We start from the raw sequence: 19,811 nt of genomic DNA on the forward strand, positions 1-19,811 counted from the left end.
TTGAGAAATATTTCGACGATTTGAAGAAGCGCTGACATAAGTGCTTAATATCGAATGGGGACTATTTTGAAGGCGAGAATATTTTTTTTTTCAAAAACAAAAATTGCCGTTATTTTTTGAACACACCTCGTATGCATATAGTAAGTCGTTGCAAGTGACAAGGTGGACACAAAGACCAAAAAAACTTGAATTTGATACGAAATTGCATTCAGTTAAAGGTGGGAAATATATGTATAAGAGAGTGTGAGAGAGTATGTGAGTGCTATGCGTGAGAGGCGCGTGGCCGCATACATAAATATATTTCATAATAAATCATATATTCTTCACTTTTTAATTGTTTATCGAATTCATTTGCATAAAAGCAATTCCAAAGAAAATCTGCTGACCTTTACAGGCTTAAGCCGCTCTTATAACATACATATACACGTACAAGTATAAACACAGGCATTTAGTGACCACGTATGCGTCATCACTGATAGCATGATTAGCTCAAGCAATTAATCGTTGTAATCATTTACATAAGTCATAAGTCGAACGCCCCCTCAACCTAAAGAAATCTACGCAAACACGCTGTCTACATTTATTTAGAAGCGCGCTCAAAGAGCATACGTTATTGCTCGCATTTAAAACAGATGAGCAGCTATCAAACTAGAAAGTTGCCTACAGTATGAACAAATTGACCCAAGGGAAACTGAAATACAAACAACACAAATGCAAAAAAGTCGAAAAAAATAGTCTTCAACTCAGAGATGAAAGCTTAGTGAAAGCCTACGCTTTTGGCTATGCGCCTCCCTACAGCAGCCGCCCTTTCGCCTTCGCAGCTGTCGCAGTAGGCGATGAGGCGTTGGGTGGGCGTCCACACTACACCTACAACTACAACAATTGACACTCGGCAACGCTCGTTACTGTTAGCGCTTTGTGATTGGTCGAAATGCAGAATCCTGTTGCTCGCTCGTGCCGCATCGTTGTTGGCCGAGTATAAATTGACAACGCACAGCACAGAGGTCCCATTCAAATTTTGGCGCTTGCACAATTTAGCCGCAGCCGCAGCAGCAGCACATTGTGACCGGTAGCACGCAAAGTCATTCAGAAATATTGAAAGTATCAAATACAGTTACGCGAAACAACAAGTGGTGTTAGCCAATAAAATATATGAGCGACAAGTAAGTGAACGCGTAATTGAGTAATAACAGCGGAGGAAGTAAATAAAAAAAGAGCTAAAAAATAAAAACTGCAGTCAGGTGTAAACGCGGGTGAAATCAGAAATATTAAAAACACAGTTAAGTGATCGTTTGCGACAGTTTGCGCTGCACTCTTAAGATATTCAATTATTAAAGGCTTCAGAAAAACCATAAAAAATCGGTAAGTGAGATTTGAAATTGCATATTTTTCTACTTTTCTTACTTAAATAATATAAGTTTCAAAAAAGTAGTAGTCAAAGTAAGTTTGAATTATCTTAAATTAATAATTGGTGAATAATAATCATGCAATATCTTGTTTTGAGTTCTATTTTCAAAATCTAAATATCACTTGAAACTATATTGTTTTTCTGCTATCTTGTTTTCATTAAAAACAGTTAGTTCCGTAGCGAAAAGTAAAACAATTTAATATGGTAGTCTACAATATTTTATTGACTCCTAAATGTATGCTTTACAGATTTCTTTTGTTCAGATAAAATACCGTTGATCTGCAATGTATACAATTTTTAACTATATTTGAGGAACTGTTGATTTAATTTAATTTGTAGTTAAGGGCAAAGCCCTGATTTATAAAAATAAGCAATTTTTGTCGATGCTATAACTTGATCTGAAACGATCTATTTAACAACAATTACAGTTTTTTGTAGAATATAAATATTTCAAAACTTAAATTTAACTGTAGGACAGTTTAGGAATTTCAAATTTCCGATATTTTTAATTCTTCAATTAAAAAAAATAGATTTTTCTGAACTAAGCAATTAAAAGCTAGCTAATAAAGGGAATTATACAGTAAATGATGATCTCGCAATACTTGATGTAATCTAGTACATTACTTCTATATCTCGGAGATGAATAGATATTTATTTAAGAATTTTCTAAAATGATTTAACCTTAACTCCTCAGTTTTACTCCTGATTTTCTTAGCTTTGAACTATTCTAAATACACTATTGATCTTGAATGCAGAAAGGCTTTGGCGAGATAGTAAACTTCGACTATGTCCTCATCATATTTATTATAACTTTTAATTGCGGTAGCACTGTATTCTCTATTAAGTTGTAGAGAGGTGGTAAAAGAAAGGTCTCTAAATTACCACTACCCAAATTTGGGTTGTTTTTAGCGAGTTTATCAAGGTGTGCCAAGAAATAAGTAATTCAAGTGTATAGAAAAAATATATCTCAGGGAGTTTAAAAAAAAAATTTCCTCAGGCACACAAAAAAAATGTGGCATATGCCCCGACAGCTGCGACCTTACGAGTGTTGTTAAATAGATTCAGCGAAATTTTACCTAATATATGTATTAAATACAGAAATATAATTTTATTAAACTGAAAATGAAGAAGAAATGTGCTTTTACTATTTAATTCCATAGTAAAGGGTTTTTCAGTAAGAGCCCTATAAAAGTACAAAAGATGCCATTATGTATGAAACTCGATTTTTTTTGGCATGGCACGACTTGCAGAAGTACAGATGCTGAACCCAATTTTCGTGAGATAACACTTTCACCAAACTAGGTTTTCAATAAATCGATTGTGACATTCGCTATGTGGCTTGTGGAGCCGTTCTGTTGAAACCACATATTGTCCTAGTCCATCTCATCCAATTCGAGCGAAAAATTTACGGTTGTCATTGAGCGGTACCGGCTTCAGTTCTTGCGTCAATTTGATCTTGTAAGAATGTAGACCAAGATAAGAGATGCCCAACGCTGGAGAACGACGTGTGAGGGACTGATTTGGGTCTTCCTCAATTGATGCGCTAGCGGCATCAATAATCTCGACATTATGGGCACTTCTTTGTCTCACTGGCACGGGAACATTTTGTACTGTGCCTGTAGATTCAAATTTTTCCACTATACGCTCAGTTGTTGATCTTTGGAACGATTATGACAACCATAAATTGGACGTAGCGCTCTTAAAGTTGAGGCCACTGACTGCGAATTTCAGTAGTAAATTTTAATAATTTTGACTCGTTGTTAGATCGTATATCTTTGCATGATGAAATGGCAAACCTTACTGGAGAGAAATGTCAAAAGAGCGGGAAAAGGCGTCGTTTGCTTACTTTTGTGGAGTCCCTTTATATCTGTTATTTGTCTTCCCTATTTTGTAAGCACGAAAAAATAACACAATCAGAAAATCTGTCTACGTCTCCATAAAAGTTCTAACACAACAAAATCTAAAATTTTCAACAACATTTTTTTCACCACAATCTCGAAACCAATCGATAATTGAGGTGTAGCTTCACAAAAGAAGGGAAAAATGTAGAGAAGAGAGAAGAAGAAGAGTTTATCAGAAAAAATCGGTAGCATCACTCATAAAATAAATACCTCCCATTATAAAAAGATTTTCAACTTTATATTTTCAAATTTATATATACTGTTCTAAGTAATTCCACGCTTTACAAAACTGGGTCAAAGAGAATGTTGCCCTCCAACTCTTTTGTCTAATATTTATATATAAATTAAAATATTTATTTTAAGCGGCTCACCCACTGAGTTGTCTCCATTCATTCATTACTTCCTATTCATAAATATAAATGTCCATTTTTGATCCCTTGTGAGCCCACGAATTCACCTATGAATACTTACAATTCTGAATAAAACTATTTATGTTTACTAACTGCACACCTTTTACTGCTTTACACCTATTGAAATATATAAATACGCTTAATTGCTCTAAGCGCTAAACACCAAAACGCCAAACGTCATATGCGATTACGAGCCATCTCTCTTTTTTCACGAGCACAGGATGTCAGCGTGTAACTTTTTCTTTGTGCCACGACATGAATGGATGTGAAATAGCAAAAGAGGATATTTAAAGTACATAAATGTATAGAAAAGCGATGGCACAATAACTGTGTCTAGGACAGGAAGTCAAATGTTGTGCGACGTTCACTTTCTGCTGATGCCATTAAAAAAATATTTGCTTTTATTTTTTTTGTTTTTTTTTCGCGGTTCATTTCTTTTTCCGTCCCATGAAAGGCGAAATGTGCCTACGGTTATGGAAGCTGAGCACTTAAACTTTGCAGACTACTCTAATATTAATTTCATAATTAATTGCACTCAAATAGACACATCCTTACGCACATCCTGATGTACATATTGCAAACAAACGTACTTAGAAGCTTGTTATAATCATTTAAATGAAGCGTGTCGTGTTAAATATCGCGTCCAGCGTATCCGGTGTTGTTTTTATTGTTTTAATAAGAAATCAAATTGTGTGATTTACACAAAGTAATTTTAGATCAATTTTAGGTAATCGATTTCAATTGAAGCTTCATTGCTTTGCGCTTTTGTAAGGGGAAATTGGCAATAATTATACAAAAAATCAAAAAATAATAAATGACATATTTTTCAATTATTTGTGAAGTTTTCAAGCTTCTTTTTAAAATACATCTAGGCTTTTTGCGTTCTATATCGTAGAACAATTGTTGAATGGATTAGAATACGATATTGTCTCAAAAACAATATTGGCGAAACGAAGGGGTACCAATATTTTAAAACCACGAAAAAAATTAAACCATATCCGTTGATCCGATAACTTATTTTACTAAGGTTCTATAATTTTTTTTTTTTTTTTGGAAATCTAAAAACTAATACAATTAGTATTCGAAAGTCGTCTGAATAGCATTAAACTTCAACTTAAACCCCATAAAACTTTAGTATTGATGGTTATAAAAAGCATTTTAAGTATAGGTTATTAAGTAAAATATATCTAAGTAAAATGCATCGCTTTACCATCTTAACTTCTAGATTTGGCTTCTTGTGACTTCTTGCTGTTTTCTGAAAACTAATGCTCAACCCACACCGGATTACCCTTAACCCACACGTCTTTGACTAATAGGACACAAAAACGCAGTTTGCTCTAACCCAAACCAAGCGAACATGCGTTTTTGTTTCGTCTTCTTCGGTGTGGGTTGTCACATATGATGCTATGGACTGTTGTCGTATCAGACAAGAAAAGACGTCTTGACTAATCCGGTGTGGGTTGAACCTAATAGTGTTTTTAAATAGGAGCAAATTGATCAATTAACCGGCCTCTGCTTGATTAAAACGCTTATTAAGACCATATAAAACAAGATCTACATTTATTTTTAATTGAATTTTAATCGACTTGAAAATCAAATGCAACTCTGCGACAAAGACGTACGATATACGTTCTTTGTTTGCGATTGGCAGAATTTTTTGATAAAAAAAAGCTACGGTAGACGTCGTAGCTAAAAAATATTAATCAGCTGATGAAACTTACCAACTTCTCATGAAAAGCACAAACAAAAATGTATAACAGCTGATTGATTATGGAGTAGCCAGCCGGCAGTGTGAAGGGCAAAAACTGGTTTCTCAATCAAAATTTTAATTGATCAATTAACTTGGCTGTCTAACAACGCTATAAAGCTCGTACCAGTATATGGAATACTTGGTAAATCTTTGCATGTTTGAATTGAGTCAATAGGAGGCTATTTTATAGATTTTCAAACAAAAAAAATATATATACATAATTTTAATATAAAGTAGTTGTACTCTTAACTCGAAATTAATTTATTTTTAGAATGGGGCTGCCACACTATTAACACAGTATTTGTGCAAAGTTCTGCACCGATATCTTCACTAGTACTTACTTTATATATTGTAAAGTAAACGATTCAGATTGTCTTCAAAGTTCTGGTATATAGAAAGTAGGCGTGGTTGTGAAGCGATTTGGCCAATTTTCACAACATATCATTGGGATACAAGGAAGCTATTACAAACCAAGTTTCATTGAAATCGGTTGAGTAGTTCCTGAGATATGGTTTTTGACCCATAAGTGGGCGATGCCAAGCCCATTTTCCATTTTGTAAAAAAATCTGAGTGCAGCTTTCATCTGCCATTTCTTATGTGAAATTTAGTGTTTCTGACGTTTTTCGTCAGTGAGTTAACCCACTTTTAGTAATTTTCAACCTAACTTTTGTATGGGAGGTGGGCGTGGTTATGATCCGATTTCTTTTATTTTTGGACTGTATTAGGAAGTGGCTAAAAAAAACGACTGCAGAAAGTTTGGTTTATATAGCTCTATTGGTTTGCGAGATATGTACAAAAAACTTAGTAGGGGGCGGGCCACGCCCACTTCCCCAAAATTACATCCAAATATGTCCCTTCATAGTGCGATCCTTCATACCAAATTTTATTTCCATAGCTTTATTTATGGCTTAGTTATGGCACTTTATGTGTTTTCGGTTTTCGTCATTTTGTGGGCGTAGCAGTGGTCCGATTTTGCTCATTTTCGAAAGCAACCTTCCTATGGTGCCAAGAAATAAGTGTGCCAAGTTTCATCAAGATATCTTAATTTTTACTCAAGTTACAGCTTGCACAGACGGACGGACCGACAGACAGACATTCGGATTTAAACTCCACTCTTCACCCTGATCACTTTGGTATATATAACCCAATATCTAACTCGTTTAGTTTTGGGTGTTACAAACAACCGTTATGTGAACAAAACTATAATACTCTCTTTAGCAATATTTGTTGCGAGAGTATAAAAATACAGAAATAAATATTTATAATATTTAACTATATACATATTACCAACGGTTAAAACTGTGGGCGATTTTATCCAGTATAATTGCGAATATTTACCTTACTTATAATTTAATATTACGTATTAAATACATGATATTATATATAGATATATATGTATGTATGTATAAAATTCTCGTCTGTTTATGCGAAAAATCACAAAGCTAATCATTATTCCCGCACTTATCGCCGATGCCATGCGATTGGGTCAAATTGTCACAAGATTGCGAAGCACCTTTTCGTGTTCCAAACGCTCTGCACTGTGTACTTCTCTCCCTTTGAAAATGCTGCAACAGCCCGAGCACACTTAATCGGGTAAGACACTTTTTTTGTCATTTAATAGCCAATTACAACAAAAGCGAGTTCTATTTGTTTACCACATTCCAGATGCACAATTTTGTTTATTTTTTTTTGAAATGTTACGAGTTGTTTCTATTTAATTTTATTATTATTGTTTTTATTTTTATTAATTTTTTAGAAATTGATAATAATAATTTTCCAATTCCTTATCGCTAGTTAAACGCCACTATAATTAACAAAGTTCTCATATATTATGTATGTATTATATATTTAGTTCCTATATTTTTGTATTGAACTGTTAGACATTTATTTAATTTATTTTTAACAGTAAACTGTGCATACATACGTAGGTATTGATTTGTATTAAGTTAGTAACAGTACAGCTGAGTGCATCAGCACTTACACACGACAAATGAGCTGTTGTTTTTAATGGATATGTCACGATTCTGGTTTTTTCATATATCGTTTCGTCCAACACTTAGCGAAGGGCAAACACAGGACATTTTAAGATTCTACCTTAACATTTTAAGAGACTACCTCTGAAAATTTCTTGCAAACTGGGCCAGTGAAATTTGGTTCTAAGAGGCAACTTATCCTCCATCATTTATTCAAAAATCTGTCATACGAGATGTGTTCAAAAAGTAACGGGAATTTTTTTTTTTCTTAGTAAAATATTTATTATACATTTATATTAATGTTGTCGCCTTCGCAATAGTCCCCATTCGATATGTTGAACTTCTGCCAGCGCTTATTCTAACCGTCGAAACACTTCTCAAAGTCGATTTTTCGTATGACCTTTGTGGCTCTTTGGCTTTTCCGACGGCTCTTTAAGGTTCTCTTTATTTTTAGAAATAGGAAAAAATCACACCGATGTATGTTTATAAATATTTTACCGAGTTATCTCTGGTGAATATGATACACTTACGCACATATATCAAAATAATAAAAAATTAAAAAAATTATATTTGGACTTTTGGACAATTGAAAATTTTAAAATTCCCATTATTTTTTGAACACATATTGCATATGAAATCTTAGCCCAGTTAATTTTCCGGATTTTGAAGATATCTATGAGTTCACTTGTATTAGTTTAGGAGCGTAATGAAAAGCTCAATCTCAAATTAAGTACTTACCACAGGGAGATTTTTTAAACAGACCAAGTACTGTTCTTATATATATTAATATGACATTGAAGCTAAAAAAATTAAATCAGAAAACAACTTTGAAAAAAAAATATTCCAAAAATTACCTTTACTTAGTTTATACCGTTATTTTAAAATTTTAATAATTTTCTAACACTCAAACGTGAAAAGTAATACCGCTAAGATATATATGACTTTGTGAAGGTACACGTGTCGTATGAGTAACATTTGATAATATGTAAATATTTACAGAAATACCTACTATAAACATATGTACATATGGAGATAATATCTATTCAAAATATTAATTTATAAATGTTGAATTGATATGTGTCTATAAATCATAGAGAAATCAATCTGTAGTCACACATTTCAACACAAAACAATTTTCAACAAGAAGATAAGCTCATATCCACCATTATCTACTACTATCTACTGTATAGATATTCAGATTTATACATATATCGCTTTTTGATAGCTCATCAATATTTATATTTGCTATCATTTGGCCACTTGAGCTAATCCCTAATCGTCAAATTAACAACCTGATTTGACAGCATAAACAATATTGCTTTGATTGCACCACTGGAGTAGCCAGTCAGTGATAAATTTATCGCTAGTCATAGTCCATACAAGTATGTATTTATGTTCAGACGACATACATATGTATATATAAGTATGAATTAATGAGAATGATTATATTCGCACATAAATATGTGAGAAATTAATTTTGCATATGGCATACGAAAAAATCCTCCTAAAACCAGTATGAAGAGGTCTACTAAGAGATGCAGAATATGCATACCAGATAGTCTAGATGTCACAACACATATGTGACTGACAATATATATATATATATATTTGCATATATAAGTATGTAAGTATATGTTTTCTCAGCATATTAATGGTTCACCTAGTACACACTGTTTATCAGTAGCGCGCAAAATATTTAATAACAAGTCTGCAGCGCTTAAAATAGCATGTCAAGTGGTTATTTATGGATTACTCCATATTTATATATATTTCTGTTTATATTTATACAGTTATTTACAGCGATCAAGCGCTACTTTTATTATACTTATTTCATATGTCTAAGGAGTTCAATGGTTAGTAGTGAAGATGCAACTATTTGTTATTGTTGTAGCAAGATTGTAGACAGTAAACAACAGACAGGGATATACGACTGGACACTAGAGGCGCCTCACAACAATACAATGTGGATGGACATAATTTTATTGTTGCTTTTGTTGTTGTTGATCACGCCTTTGAGGCCAACGTATTTTTAAAGTATCATCATAATTAGCGCGGACAAGATGGACAGGCAGTCATACATACATATGTATGTATGAGACAAACAATTGTTGTTCTTAAGAACCATACAGACGGAAGCATCATACAACACGGCGTGTGACAATTCGAAAATACAGAGTGCAAATTTCTGCGTTGAAAATGTCATATTTTGTTGTTGTTATTATTATTTAATAATCAATATTATGGTTCACAAGCACTCGAGCGAGGTATTTTACTTATATGTATATATATTTGTATTTATATTTAAAAAGTATTTTCTTAATATATTTTTAAATGGGCTATGTGCCAATTAAAGTGTTCACGCGTGTATATATGTATGTGTGTATGTGTATGGCTATGTAATAAATTAAAGAAAACAGCCAATAGGAAGCCAGTGTAGTGTAGTATATGACAGCCCATTGGAGGAGACACTCCGTGGCACTTGGACACTTTTTTCGATTGAAATTGCTCTCATTTCAATTATGCACGCTACACTATTTGTTGTTGTGCATTTATTTGAAAAAAAAATGTTTACTTATTTTGGATTTTTTGAAGAAGGACTTCACGTAAAAATAAAAATTTATACAACATTAATAGTGTCGAAAGTCACTTGTTGCATACATTTTTATAATATCTTTCTCTTATCACTCATCACGCTCCTTATAATGAAAACTTGTTGCTCTGAGCTTTGCAAGTTGCTTTTTCTTCTATTTATGGTGGCTATTGTGAGGTTATTCATAAAAGAGAGAGCTTTAAATCACCTCTTAATTGTAATTTATTTATAACGAAAACATTTTTATGACAAAAATAGTCTATTATACGAGGTGTTTTAAAAAAATAACGGTAATTTGGGTTTTTGGAAAAAAAATTTTATAAATGCATATCAACAAATTAGAATTATTTTTTGACAATTTTACTCTACAAACCCGTGAAATTTTAAATTTAACAATTCCCGTTATTTTTTGAACACACCACCTGCATACAAAAAAGTTTTCTAAAATAATAATTTATTGCATAATCTATTTTTCTAATTAGTGAAAATGTACGTAGTGTTTATTTAAAGTCCAAAATGCCGACGCCACAGTTTGATAATACATATAAAATTCCAGCTATATATTTTTGAGATCACCCCGTGCTATGTATACACACATATATACAATATAAACAAATAAAAAATGTATAGATTATTCAGGTTAAGCGCCTTCACTTCAATCACGGCTCAGCAATAAATAAGCTGACACTTCGTCGGAAGTTTTTGAAGATGTAAGTCACACAGTTGAACAGTTGAAAGCGTTGCGATCATAAATTAACGCGAATCGTGTGAACATTTTGTTTTCTTAGACAGCGGTAATGATGATAATAGTGCAAAACTAGTGCAAGATTTCAAACAAAATAGAACAAGAAGCAGAAATTTACAATAGAAAAAATTAAAAAAATAAAAATAAAAAAACTTCAATACTAACAATATAATTTAATATTAACAAAAAAGCAATAGATTTGCTTAGCAAAAATATAACTGTGATTACTGTGTACCTACTTTACAAAACAACGACGTTAACGAAAAAAATATACAAAATAAAAAAATATAAATAAATAAATTATAAAATATATTTTTATTTTAAATATATGTATGTATGTATATACATATAAAAACTAAGTAGCTTAGTGAATATTTAGATTACAATTTGAGTTTGGCACGAGAAGGTCATTAGCTTATATAATCGCACGAAGTTATTCATAGAAATCACAAAGGTGAGTCAACTACAATTTTTGAAAAATGGTCAAAAGTGAAACTTTTGGTATCTTAAGACTATAAAATATGTATATGAAAATTATAAGTAATTAATAAAGTGCTAATTTTTTCCAAAAAATTTAAAAATGATTTTGAAAAAAAAAAATAAAATAAATAATATAAGAACGTTGCCATTTTTGCTTAATAATTATCATCATCATTAAAAAAAATTATAATTGTTATAAATAAATATATAATATTAACTCTTTTAAGCTTCTCATTACTTAACTTCTTTTTAGATTTAATGTTTTCTTTCCTACAACCACAACAACAAAATTTTACAAGAATATAAACGACGCTATATCACATACATACAAATTTATACATAATTTATGTGAAAAGTATTTAAAAATTCTAAAATTAAGATATTTATAAGCACTTCAACTCTTCAGACAAAAATAAGAAACCCAAGACTCACTCGCCTCCTTTCAAAATTCAGACTTGAAGTCTAAAACTTTTAACCACACATTAACTGCCACCTACGCTAATTCAATAACAACAACGTTAAGCACACATTTAACATTTTTTACACACATATATATATATATAATTCATAATTCACCGCCGGCATAAACATACTCGTATATAACATATGTACATATGTATGTCGAACAGCATTTGCCTGCATAATAACTCGTGCATACGCCAGATGTTTTGCCTTCTTGCATATAAAATGCTAATATGATTACCCAGAGTACTAGGCATGCATCCGCATATTTGTATGTATGTATAGGTAATATAGGTGATATGCTTAATAAAATGTTTTACTTCAATTATGATGCATTGATTGACACATTAAAATCACTTATGGCACTTATGACTCTTTAACCCATCAACTTTACATTCATAACACTTATGGTAGACCGCACACGCATAAACACAGTGATATGCACATACATATGTATATACATGTATGTAGGTATGAATATAGCAAACTAATATTAGCTGATAAGAAGCGTCGAACATAAATAAGCTTAATAAACAATAATAAACGCACGCTCCCCAAGCATGAAATGCAAAAGTATGTACATATGTATGTATGTATATATGTATGTATGTATATATTTATGTGTGTGTGTTTAAGTATGATTTGGCAATATGCACAATTGCAAATATTAATTTATATATGTTTGTATATTTATACACCTGTGATTACATAAACTTTGTGCTGGCAGCTACAGTGCAGTTAAATTAGCTTTTAGTCAATTAAGTTTTGCCGTTAATGGAAATTAAATACATTTAGGTTAATAAAAGAATTAATTTCATGAATATTTAAAATTAATTTTATTAAATTTTCTGACATGTAATGCATTAACTTCGTTAACTTTATTAAGCTACTTCATTTATTGCCTGAGATATTGAATATAAAGCATATCGAGCAAAAGAAAACTTCAATTTTCGAACATACAGATCCTGTTAATGTCATCTCATAAAAAAACTTCAATTTTCGAACATACAGATCCTGTTAATGTCATCTCAACATTAGAACCTATTTTTCAAACGTTTTTAAACCAAATTAGACTATACTCACTGCAACCACTTGTTTGAAGGTCATGTTTTAATTATGCCGTTATAGAGCTAAAGTATTTTCGAAGGCGTGGCAATGTTCCCATTCCAAGCTTTTACAAAAACAATATTCAGAGGTTGTCAAAGAACTCGTTTCTCATTTTTTTGATAACCTCTTTTAGACCGACGGCTATACTGATAGAAAATCTCATGCTTCCAATCAGTTTTATATACCTAGGTCTCGGGGACTAATTTTCATACCTTTACCATCTTACCGACCGTTTCAAACCCTTAGGCCTAGCTTCTAAATTAATTCATCCCAAAATCTTAATTTATTGAAATACTTCTTCCGTTTTCTTCTTTACTGTTTAATAGGTTATAAGGCTAATTCTACTATCTCAAAGTTCGATTTTTCCTCAGTAAATTTTAATTGAATTAAAGCCGGAAAGGCTCTCTAATTTATTTATGTATTTTTACCGTTATTTGCGTATAATAAGAAAATAACTTAAGAAATCAAATATATTTTCGACATTTAACCTTCGTTCATAACCACGATTAAAGAAATGTGCCTACGACAACAACAAAAGCATTTAACATAGAAAAAGTTTGTATTGACACAAGGCTCTACTAGTAGTCCACTCACGTCTCGCAGCTTAAGAAGTTTATGCAAACTTTGTTGTACTACAACATTTAGGATTGCACCGATTAACCTTTTGGCGTAAAAGGTGTTTACATTACGTGCATACATATTGTTATATTGAACCATTAATGAATGAACCATGAATCTTACAACGGATGAAATCGTTGGTCAAAGCGGAATTTGTTGTGATTCATTTATTTGTGGCTTATTTATAGATATGTATGGTAGATATGGATGATATGTATGGATTATTTATAGATATGTATGGTAGATATGGAGATGTTTGTCCGAGCTTTCCCTTTCATTAATGATGCATGATTTGAAGTTCTGTGAGGGACCCAAATATTTTAATTCTAGTTCGAATGGCTAATACATATTATGTGATTAGGCTTTTTATTGCAGTGATACGCATGGAAGCCTACCAGGCGATAAAGCGATTGAAATTATGAGCCATTAAACCTTGTATATATGTGTTTAGAACCTATGTACATATTTACATTGTTTTAATTTTAATAGCCTGCTTATGATTCTTTTTATAGCCATTTCGCTTAATGACGCAGTTCCGCGTTGTCCAAAATAACGAATTCAAGATGGGAAGTCCCGCTAATCACCAATGATAGTTGTTCTACATTTGTTATTATAATCAGCAACGCTTGTGTTTTTCCAAATATGAAAAATATTTCTTCGAACAGACAAATTTACTGTCTTTGGTTATTGAAATACAGAGCAATAAGATTTTCACCAAAATTTCTTATTTCAATTGATCAATGAAATAATTATCGAAGATTGAACAGTTCGTTCAAACAATCTAAAGCTTTAGTGAAGCGGAATGTTTTTGTGTTGCTTACATTTCGGCGCGGAGTTGCATAGTACTTAAAAATACCAATAAATACCCATATCTCAACATTCTGGAAATAGTTCCCAGGTGAGGGTATCAAAAAGATTCCGTGATGGAAAATCTTAATCTGAAAGTGAAAGCCGTCTTGCAAGTCATTCTTTTCGCAGAGAGTTGAGTAACGAGTGCTCGCAGCTGCTTGCTGAAAAAAATTTATAAATCTGACAAGTACGTGCTTGAAAATCGAATGTAGCGGCTTGAAAAACAAAATATTAGAAATATACACGCCCGTGCGAAGCCAGAGTGGTCTGCTAGTGATATAACTTTGCTTCCGTCGTTTTCCAATAGATGTCTCTAGGGTCAAGCACTGGTCGATTAAATCGATTAAATCGTTTTATATCGATCTTGGACATTTGTGTCAACATTAACCCAACAAAATATTTGTAGAGATCTGTTTGCATCCCAAATTTATTCTCAACTGAAAATGTCACTTTTTGACTCTCGACATTTGCGGGAAATTTTGCTTTTCTTTTTTAATTTCAAGAAAACTTCGGCCGAGGCTCATCGACATTTGTAACCGTTTTTATACAACGAAAAATTAAATTTACAAAAAACGGCGGAAGTAAAGTTTTAGACCTAATATATAAATTGGAGCTGTTAGTTCCTCTGCTTAATTCTATCCTCGAAATACATTAGGTCCCGCTCAAATTTTAAACTTTTAAATTGTACTAAAACATTAAGTAAACTAATTAATTTTATTTATTATATTTTCAAATAATAAATTGTATTTTTTATTTTTTATTTCAGAGACGATGAATTCTTCAGTATCCTTCCTGTTGTTGATGATCTGTGCGATCGTTTTGGGGGCACAACAAGGCCAAGCAAAGAGTAAGTCATAAAATCAGCAAATTATTGTCTTTATTTGGTAAATTATTATAATTGACGCAACATAATTGGGCGTCTTAAAGAACAGCAGACTCATATATACACACCAACACCACCACATTTAAATGAGCAACTCAGCCAGTTTGGCTGTGGTCTCCGGTTAATTTGACACCTTCCTCACAGCTTGAAGTGAACACAAAGCATTGTCTACTTAAATAAATAAAATTAAATTCGTTTAGTTCGCAGCCACTTAAATAAGAGAGCCGTATGACACAATTAGCCAAATTAATAGATAAAGCCACGAGTTGAAAGTCGAAATTTATACACTTACTGCCAGCCGTCCACATTGAGATGGCGTTCATTGCCTGCAAGATGACAATTTAAGAGATAATCGAGCAGCAGCACATCTTATATTGTGTTTGAGGGTGCGAAAAGTGGGGGGAGTGGAATTGAAACAATTCACAAACAACACGAGCGAGCAGGTGAAACTGAGCTGCTGCTGTTGGAATTATGTAAATATATATGTTGTAGGAGATTTGGTAGCAAAACAAAACTATTAAATACAAACTAACATACATACAAACAAATGTGCAATTGGCTTACATATAGACTGTAAAATATTGCTAGAAAATGTATATTTTCATATATACCTATGTACATACATATATATGTATGTACAGTAAATAAAATGCATTTGAAACAACATTTTGAAGTGAGCAAAACAAATTTCTTATCTTCGGAAATTCATTCGACATTTTAAAGGGCTCGAATAGGAAGCAAAGCAGTGTTCGCAGCGCTTGAATTGAGTGCATAGGAACAGCGGAATGCTTATTTTTCGTGCTTACAAATATATGTTGGAATACAATAGGAGGATAGATACAGTGGTCAGCTAATAATTAGAACTACCCTTTTGCATTTAAGCTTGGTCCTTCGCTAAGTGCTAAGATTGAACGGATGTGGAATAGATATGAGAGAGTGTCATACTAGTAAAGGCCCAAGAATTAAGATACTTGTATTAATATCTCTACTAACATTTTTGTACACTATTATCAAGTTGAAATGGTGTTGCAATTAACCTTTTTATTATTTTATTATTTACTTATAATATGTACCTCTGCTTTAAAGGGTCAAAGTTTGATTTTCGAAAAAAAATGTATATCGAAAAATATTGAAAATATTTATAACTTCTATCATATAAGCTTGAAGAGTTTTATATACCATTATTTAACAAGAAAATTTACATTTTATCTACATTTTGGATTTATTAGTAGCTATATCTTATAATTAATAATATTTTTTTAAATCCTTTTTTCAATATTCGCTTACAAATATTTCAATTTTTCAGGCTAACTTCGAAAATCGGAGAATACATTTTTTTTTACTTATGACTCAATCTCTCGGAAAAAATTAGTTTAGTCCAATACCCAGCCGAGTGTTGTACAGTATTACTAATAGAAAAGACATTTTAAAATTTTGTAAACTTTGGCTCTATTTCAATGCCGACCACTGTCTCTAAAACCCTAACTATAAAGTTGTGACTTCCAGTAAAATACAATTGAATACAATTTTCTACTTGCAACAATAATAGGTGCAAGGAAATTGTTGACACCGGCAAATGCCAATGTTGCACCGTTATATTATGTGTGCAATAACAACAACATAGTATTGTTTAGCATATATGGAAAATGTCGATATCCGTTTTATGTCTGGAAAATGTAGGTTTATGTGCATGCTATTACATATGAAGGCGAAGCAAAGACAATGCTGCATTAAATTCTCCAAACAAGTTCAATGACCAAATTTTTATTATTTGCAAATATTCAATAATGTAGAAAATCCTCAATTTACTTGGTCTCACTAATTCTTTACCTCTCCTAATCATTTCTCAGAAACATTTGCATTGTATAGATTACAATTAACTTATTATGTAAATTGTTTGTTTTGAAAATAAATATTAAAAAATCTCTTTGCAAGAAAATATTTATTTTCGGTCTATTTAGTATGGCCTTTGGGCAGCGCTGCTCGCTGCGAGATAAGCGTAAACAACTTTTTGAAATGTATATATATATTATTATATATGTATGTATTTAAATATAAATTTATATGTATTTATAGCACAAATTTAAACGATCACAACATTAGCCTCACCCTCACCTCAATTACATACATACAGTTCTATGTGTATGTACGTATCTTGCATAGAAGCCACAAAGTCATGATAACGAAATACAGTGACCACTCTGCGCTGATTCACAATAGAGGCATACTTAGAGAAATTCCTCGAATCAATCTTCACATAGGGCACAGTTGGCAACAAAGTTGGTCTCATTACAAAAAAATATACAAATATGTTCGTATGTATTCAAAGACAAATAGTTGATGGGATTTCGATTATTACATGCCACAACTAATTCCAATTTGGTCAAATATGCTTGGCTCTAAATTGTATCCCTTCATATCCCTTTGGGAGTTCCGCATACAAGTAAATGGTTATGAGTTTAAATTAGCTATTTGAACTTGAAAAATAGTAAGTTAGTGATAAATGCATGAATAAATAAACATACATACATACTTTTATGAATTATAGGCTGCATGGAGGCTTTCATTGTTGGCTTAGTTTGAAAATCTTGAAACCTCTTTTCCTTAAAAGCCTATTCTTTGAACGTTCTTGAATCTATTTAACAAATATATTTAAGGGGAAGAAGTGAAGAAATACATTTCAAGGCATTTTTTAACAATTTTCGAGAAACAACTATTACGTTTAAAATCCTGAAATACAAATGAATTTGGTCTAACTATATTCCAATTTCTTTATGTCACACTTAAGAAAGCTGGAGATCGCCTTGGAGATTAAAAAATAATCCTCAGTTTGAAATCGAACTAAATGTAAACAAAAATATTTATCGGAGCTGAATTTGTATGCCTTGAAGAAACTAAAAAGCAATAGATAAATATTAAATCGGTTAATTAACGGTACTTTATATACAAGGAACACCATAGCCTGGACTATTTAACACATAAAAACACATATGTATGTATAACAAAATAATTATTTTATAAATTTTGAGGTTATTTACACAGCGCTCTGAGGTTGAAGAACTTCAAAATAACACACAGTTACCAAAAAACGTTAGCTTGAAAAGCTGTTTACAAATCATCATAATCACACACACGCCCAATAGGTATATTTAATAGATCTGAACATACATATGTATAAACACTCCTACTAGCATTTAAGTACCTCAGACAGACACTACATGAATTAATCACAAATATGCAATTTTCTGCTGCCTTACAGAGGGCTGCAACGCATATGGACAAGCCTGTTACGGTGGACACGGAAAACGTTCGCTGGGCTCCTTAACGGATGAGATGCTGGCAAATAAGGCATACAGAAACGAGAGAGAGGAATTGCATCCCAATGAATTGCTGCAGGCGATGCCTAACGAAGCGACAGGACTATTACAGGATAGAGAAATTGACACGTTCCCCAGATATCGACTCATCAAGATTATGAGGTCATTGGTAAGTTTGGCAGTTGCTCACATATTTACACACAAGCTTATACTAAATTACGCTTTCATTTTCAACTATGTGCAGTTGAGTGGACATCTGAAGCGACCTGTTGAGCGACCAAATGAAATCGACTACCCCATCTCAGCCGAGGCGTTTAGCCGTGATAACAGCAACAGCTTCAATTAAATTGTCAAACACCATGAAAGAACGCCGACAAACCATCCAGACTGTTAATTTCACCAATACAACTGTTGTGCAACGAGCAAGTAGACGGACCTTTAAGTGTGCAGATACAACAAATACGCAATTGCTGTAAAAAAAAATTACCAAAAAATACCAAAAACAAATGCATTTGGCTTATGTATAAGAAGAAGAAGCATGAAAACCATATTTTCCTTAAATATTTGTATATATATACATATAGCGAGAAATCAAACAAACACACACACACACACCACTGTACATGCATAATATTGTATAACTACAACGCTTTATCACCGTTAATATGTGTACATACAATAAATATATAAGCAGAATTTAGCAAAAAATATGGTAAACAAAAACAGTGAATTCACTAAATTACTTATTTTCTTCATTATGACAAAATCTGACTGAAATTTTAAGGGCTGGAAAATTTCAGTAGATTGCATAGCTTACATAGAGATACAAACGCACACACACAACTGCATTGTACATTAAACACTATTTCGAAAGCTTTCTTCAAACTGTTCCGAAGTGAAATACAATTATATAACTAAGGAAATTAGACTATACTTTAGATTAGTGCATCTAAAACAAACTTAGCCAAACTCTATGTTCCAAAACAAAGATAATGAAAAGCAAAGACTATAGGATACCTTTATTTACCAAATATGAGTATGTATGTAAATGTTAATAAATTATTATAAAGCTTAAATTGATGATGAGAAAGCTTTTATTTGACGCGGGCTTGAAGGTAGAGATTAAAAAGGACTCGAAGTTAATATAGATGGTGGCATGCATTACGTCCTCCTTTGTAAGTTTTTTTTTTATGATTTTTTCGAATTAAAATCCATAAATTCCTAATTTATATTGAATATGGCAAAATGGGTCGAAAATAATTGTAGTCACATCTCTTAGAACGAATCCCTTCACTCCCTTGACGTTACTTTAGATAAC

General features: G+C 32.1%; 1 protein-coding gene across 2 annotated transcripts; it reads left to right on the forward strand.

Moving 5' to 3' along the window:
* Positions 1-1,006: 1,006 nt before the first annotated feature.
* Positions 1,007-19,573, forward strand: LOC105211935 (neuropeptide CCHamide-2). Of its 2 annotated transcripts, none has more exons than XM_011183640.3 (4): positions 1,007-1,362; positions 15,060-15,140; positions 18,436-18,662; positions 18,738-19,573. In XM_011183640.3, exons 2-4 carry the CDS (start codon positions 15,065-15,067, stop codon positions 18,837-18,839), a joined length of 405 nt encoding a protein of 134 aa, XP_011181942.2. In that variant the 5' UTR covers positions 1,007-1,362; positions 15,060-15,064; the 3' UTR covers positions 18,840-19,573. The 2 variants fall into 2 exon arrangements, with proteins under 2 accessions (XP_011181942.2, XP_054081599.1); XM_054225624.1 differs by lacking the exon at positions 1,007-1,362 and adding an exon at positions 10,749-11,231.
* Positions 19,574-19,811: the final 238 nt, after the last annotated feature.

This window comes from Zeugodacus cucurbitae, chromosome 2, assembly GCF_028554725.1.
Source record: "Zeugodacus cucurbitae isolate PBARC_wt_2022May chromosome 2, idZeuCucr1.2, whole genome shotgun sequence".
Taxonomy (NCBI): Eukaryota; Metazoa; Arthropoda; class Insecta; order Diptera; family Tephritidae; genus Zeugodacus; species Zeugodacus cucurbitae.

Excerpts from the sequence above, each read along its gene's own strand:
- LOC105211935 (XM_011183640.3), top strand. The coding sequence starts at position 15,065 with ATGAATTCTTCAGTATCCTTCCTGTTGTTGATGATCTGTGCGATCGTT. Across the intron at positions 15,141-18,435 it reads ACAACAAGGCCAAGCAAAGA|AGGGCTGCAACGCATATGGA; the intron begins GTAAGTCATAAA and ends GCTGCCTTACAG. Across the intron at positions 18,663-18,737 it reads TCAAGATTATGAGGTCATTG|TTGAGTGGACATCTGAAGCG; the intron begins GTAAGTTTGGCA and ends AACTATGTGCAG.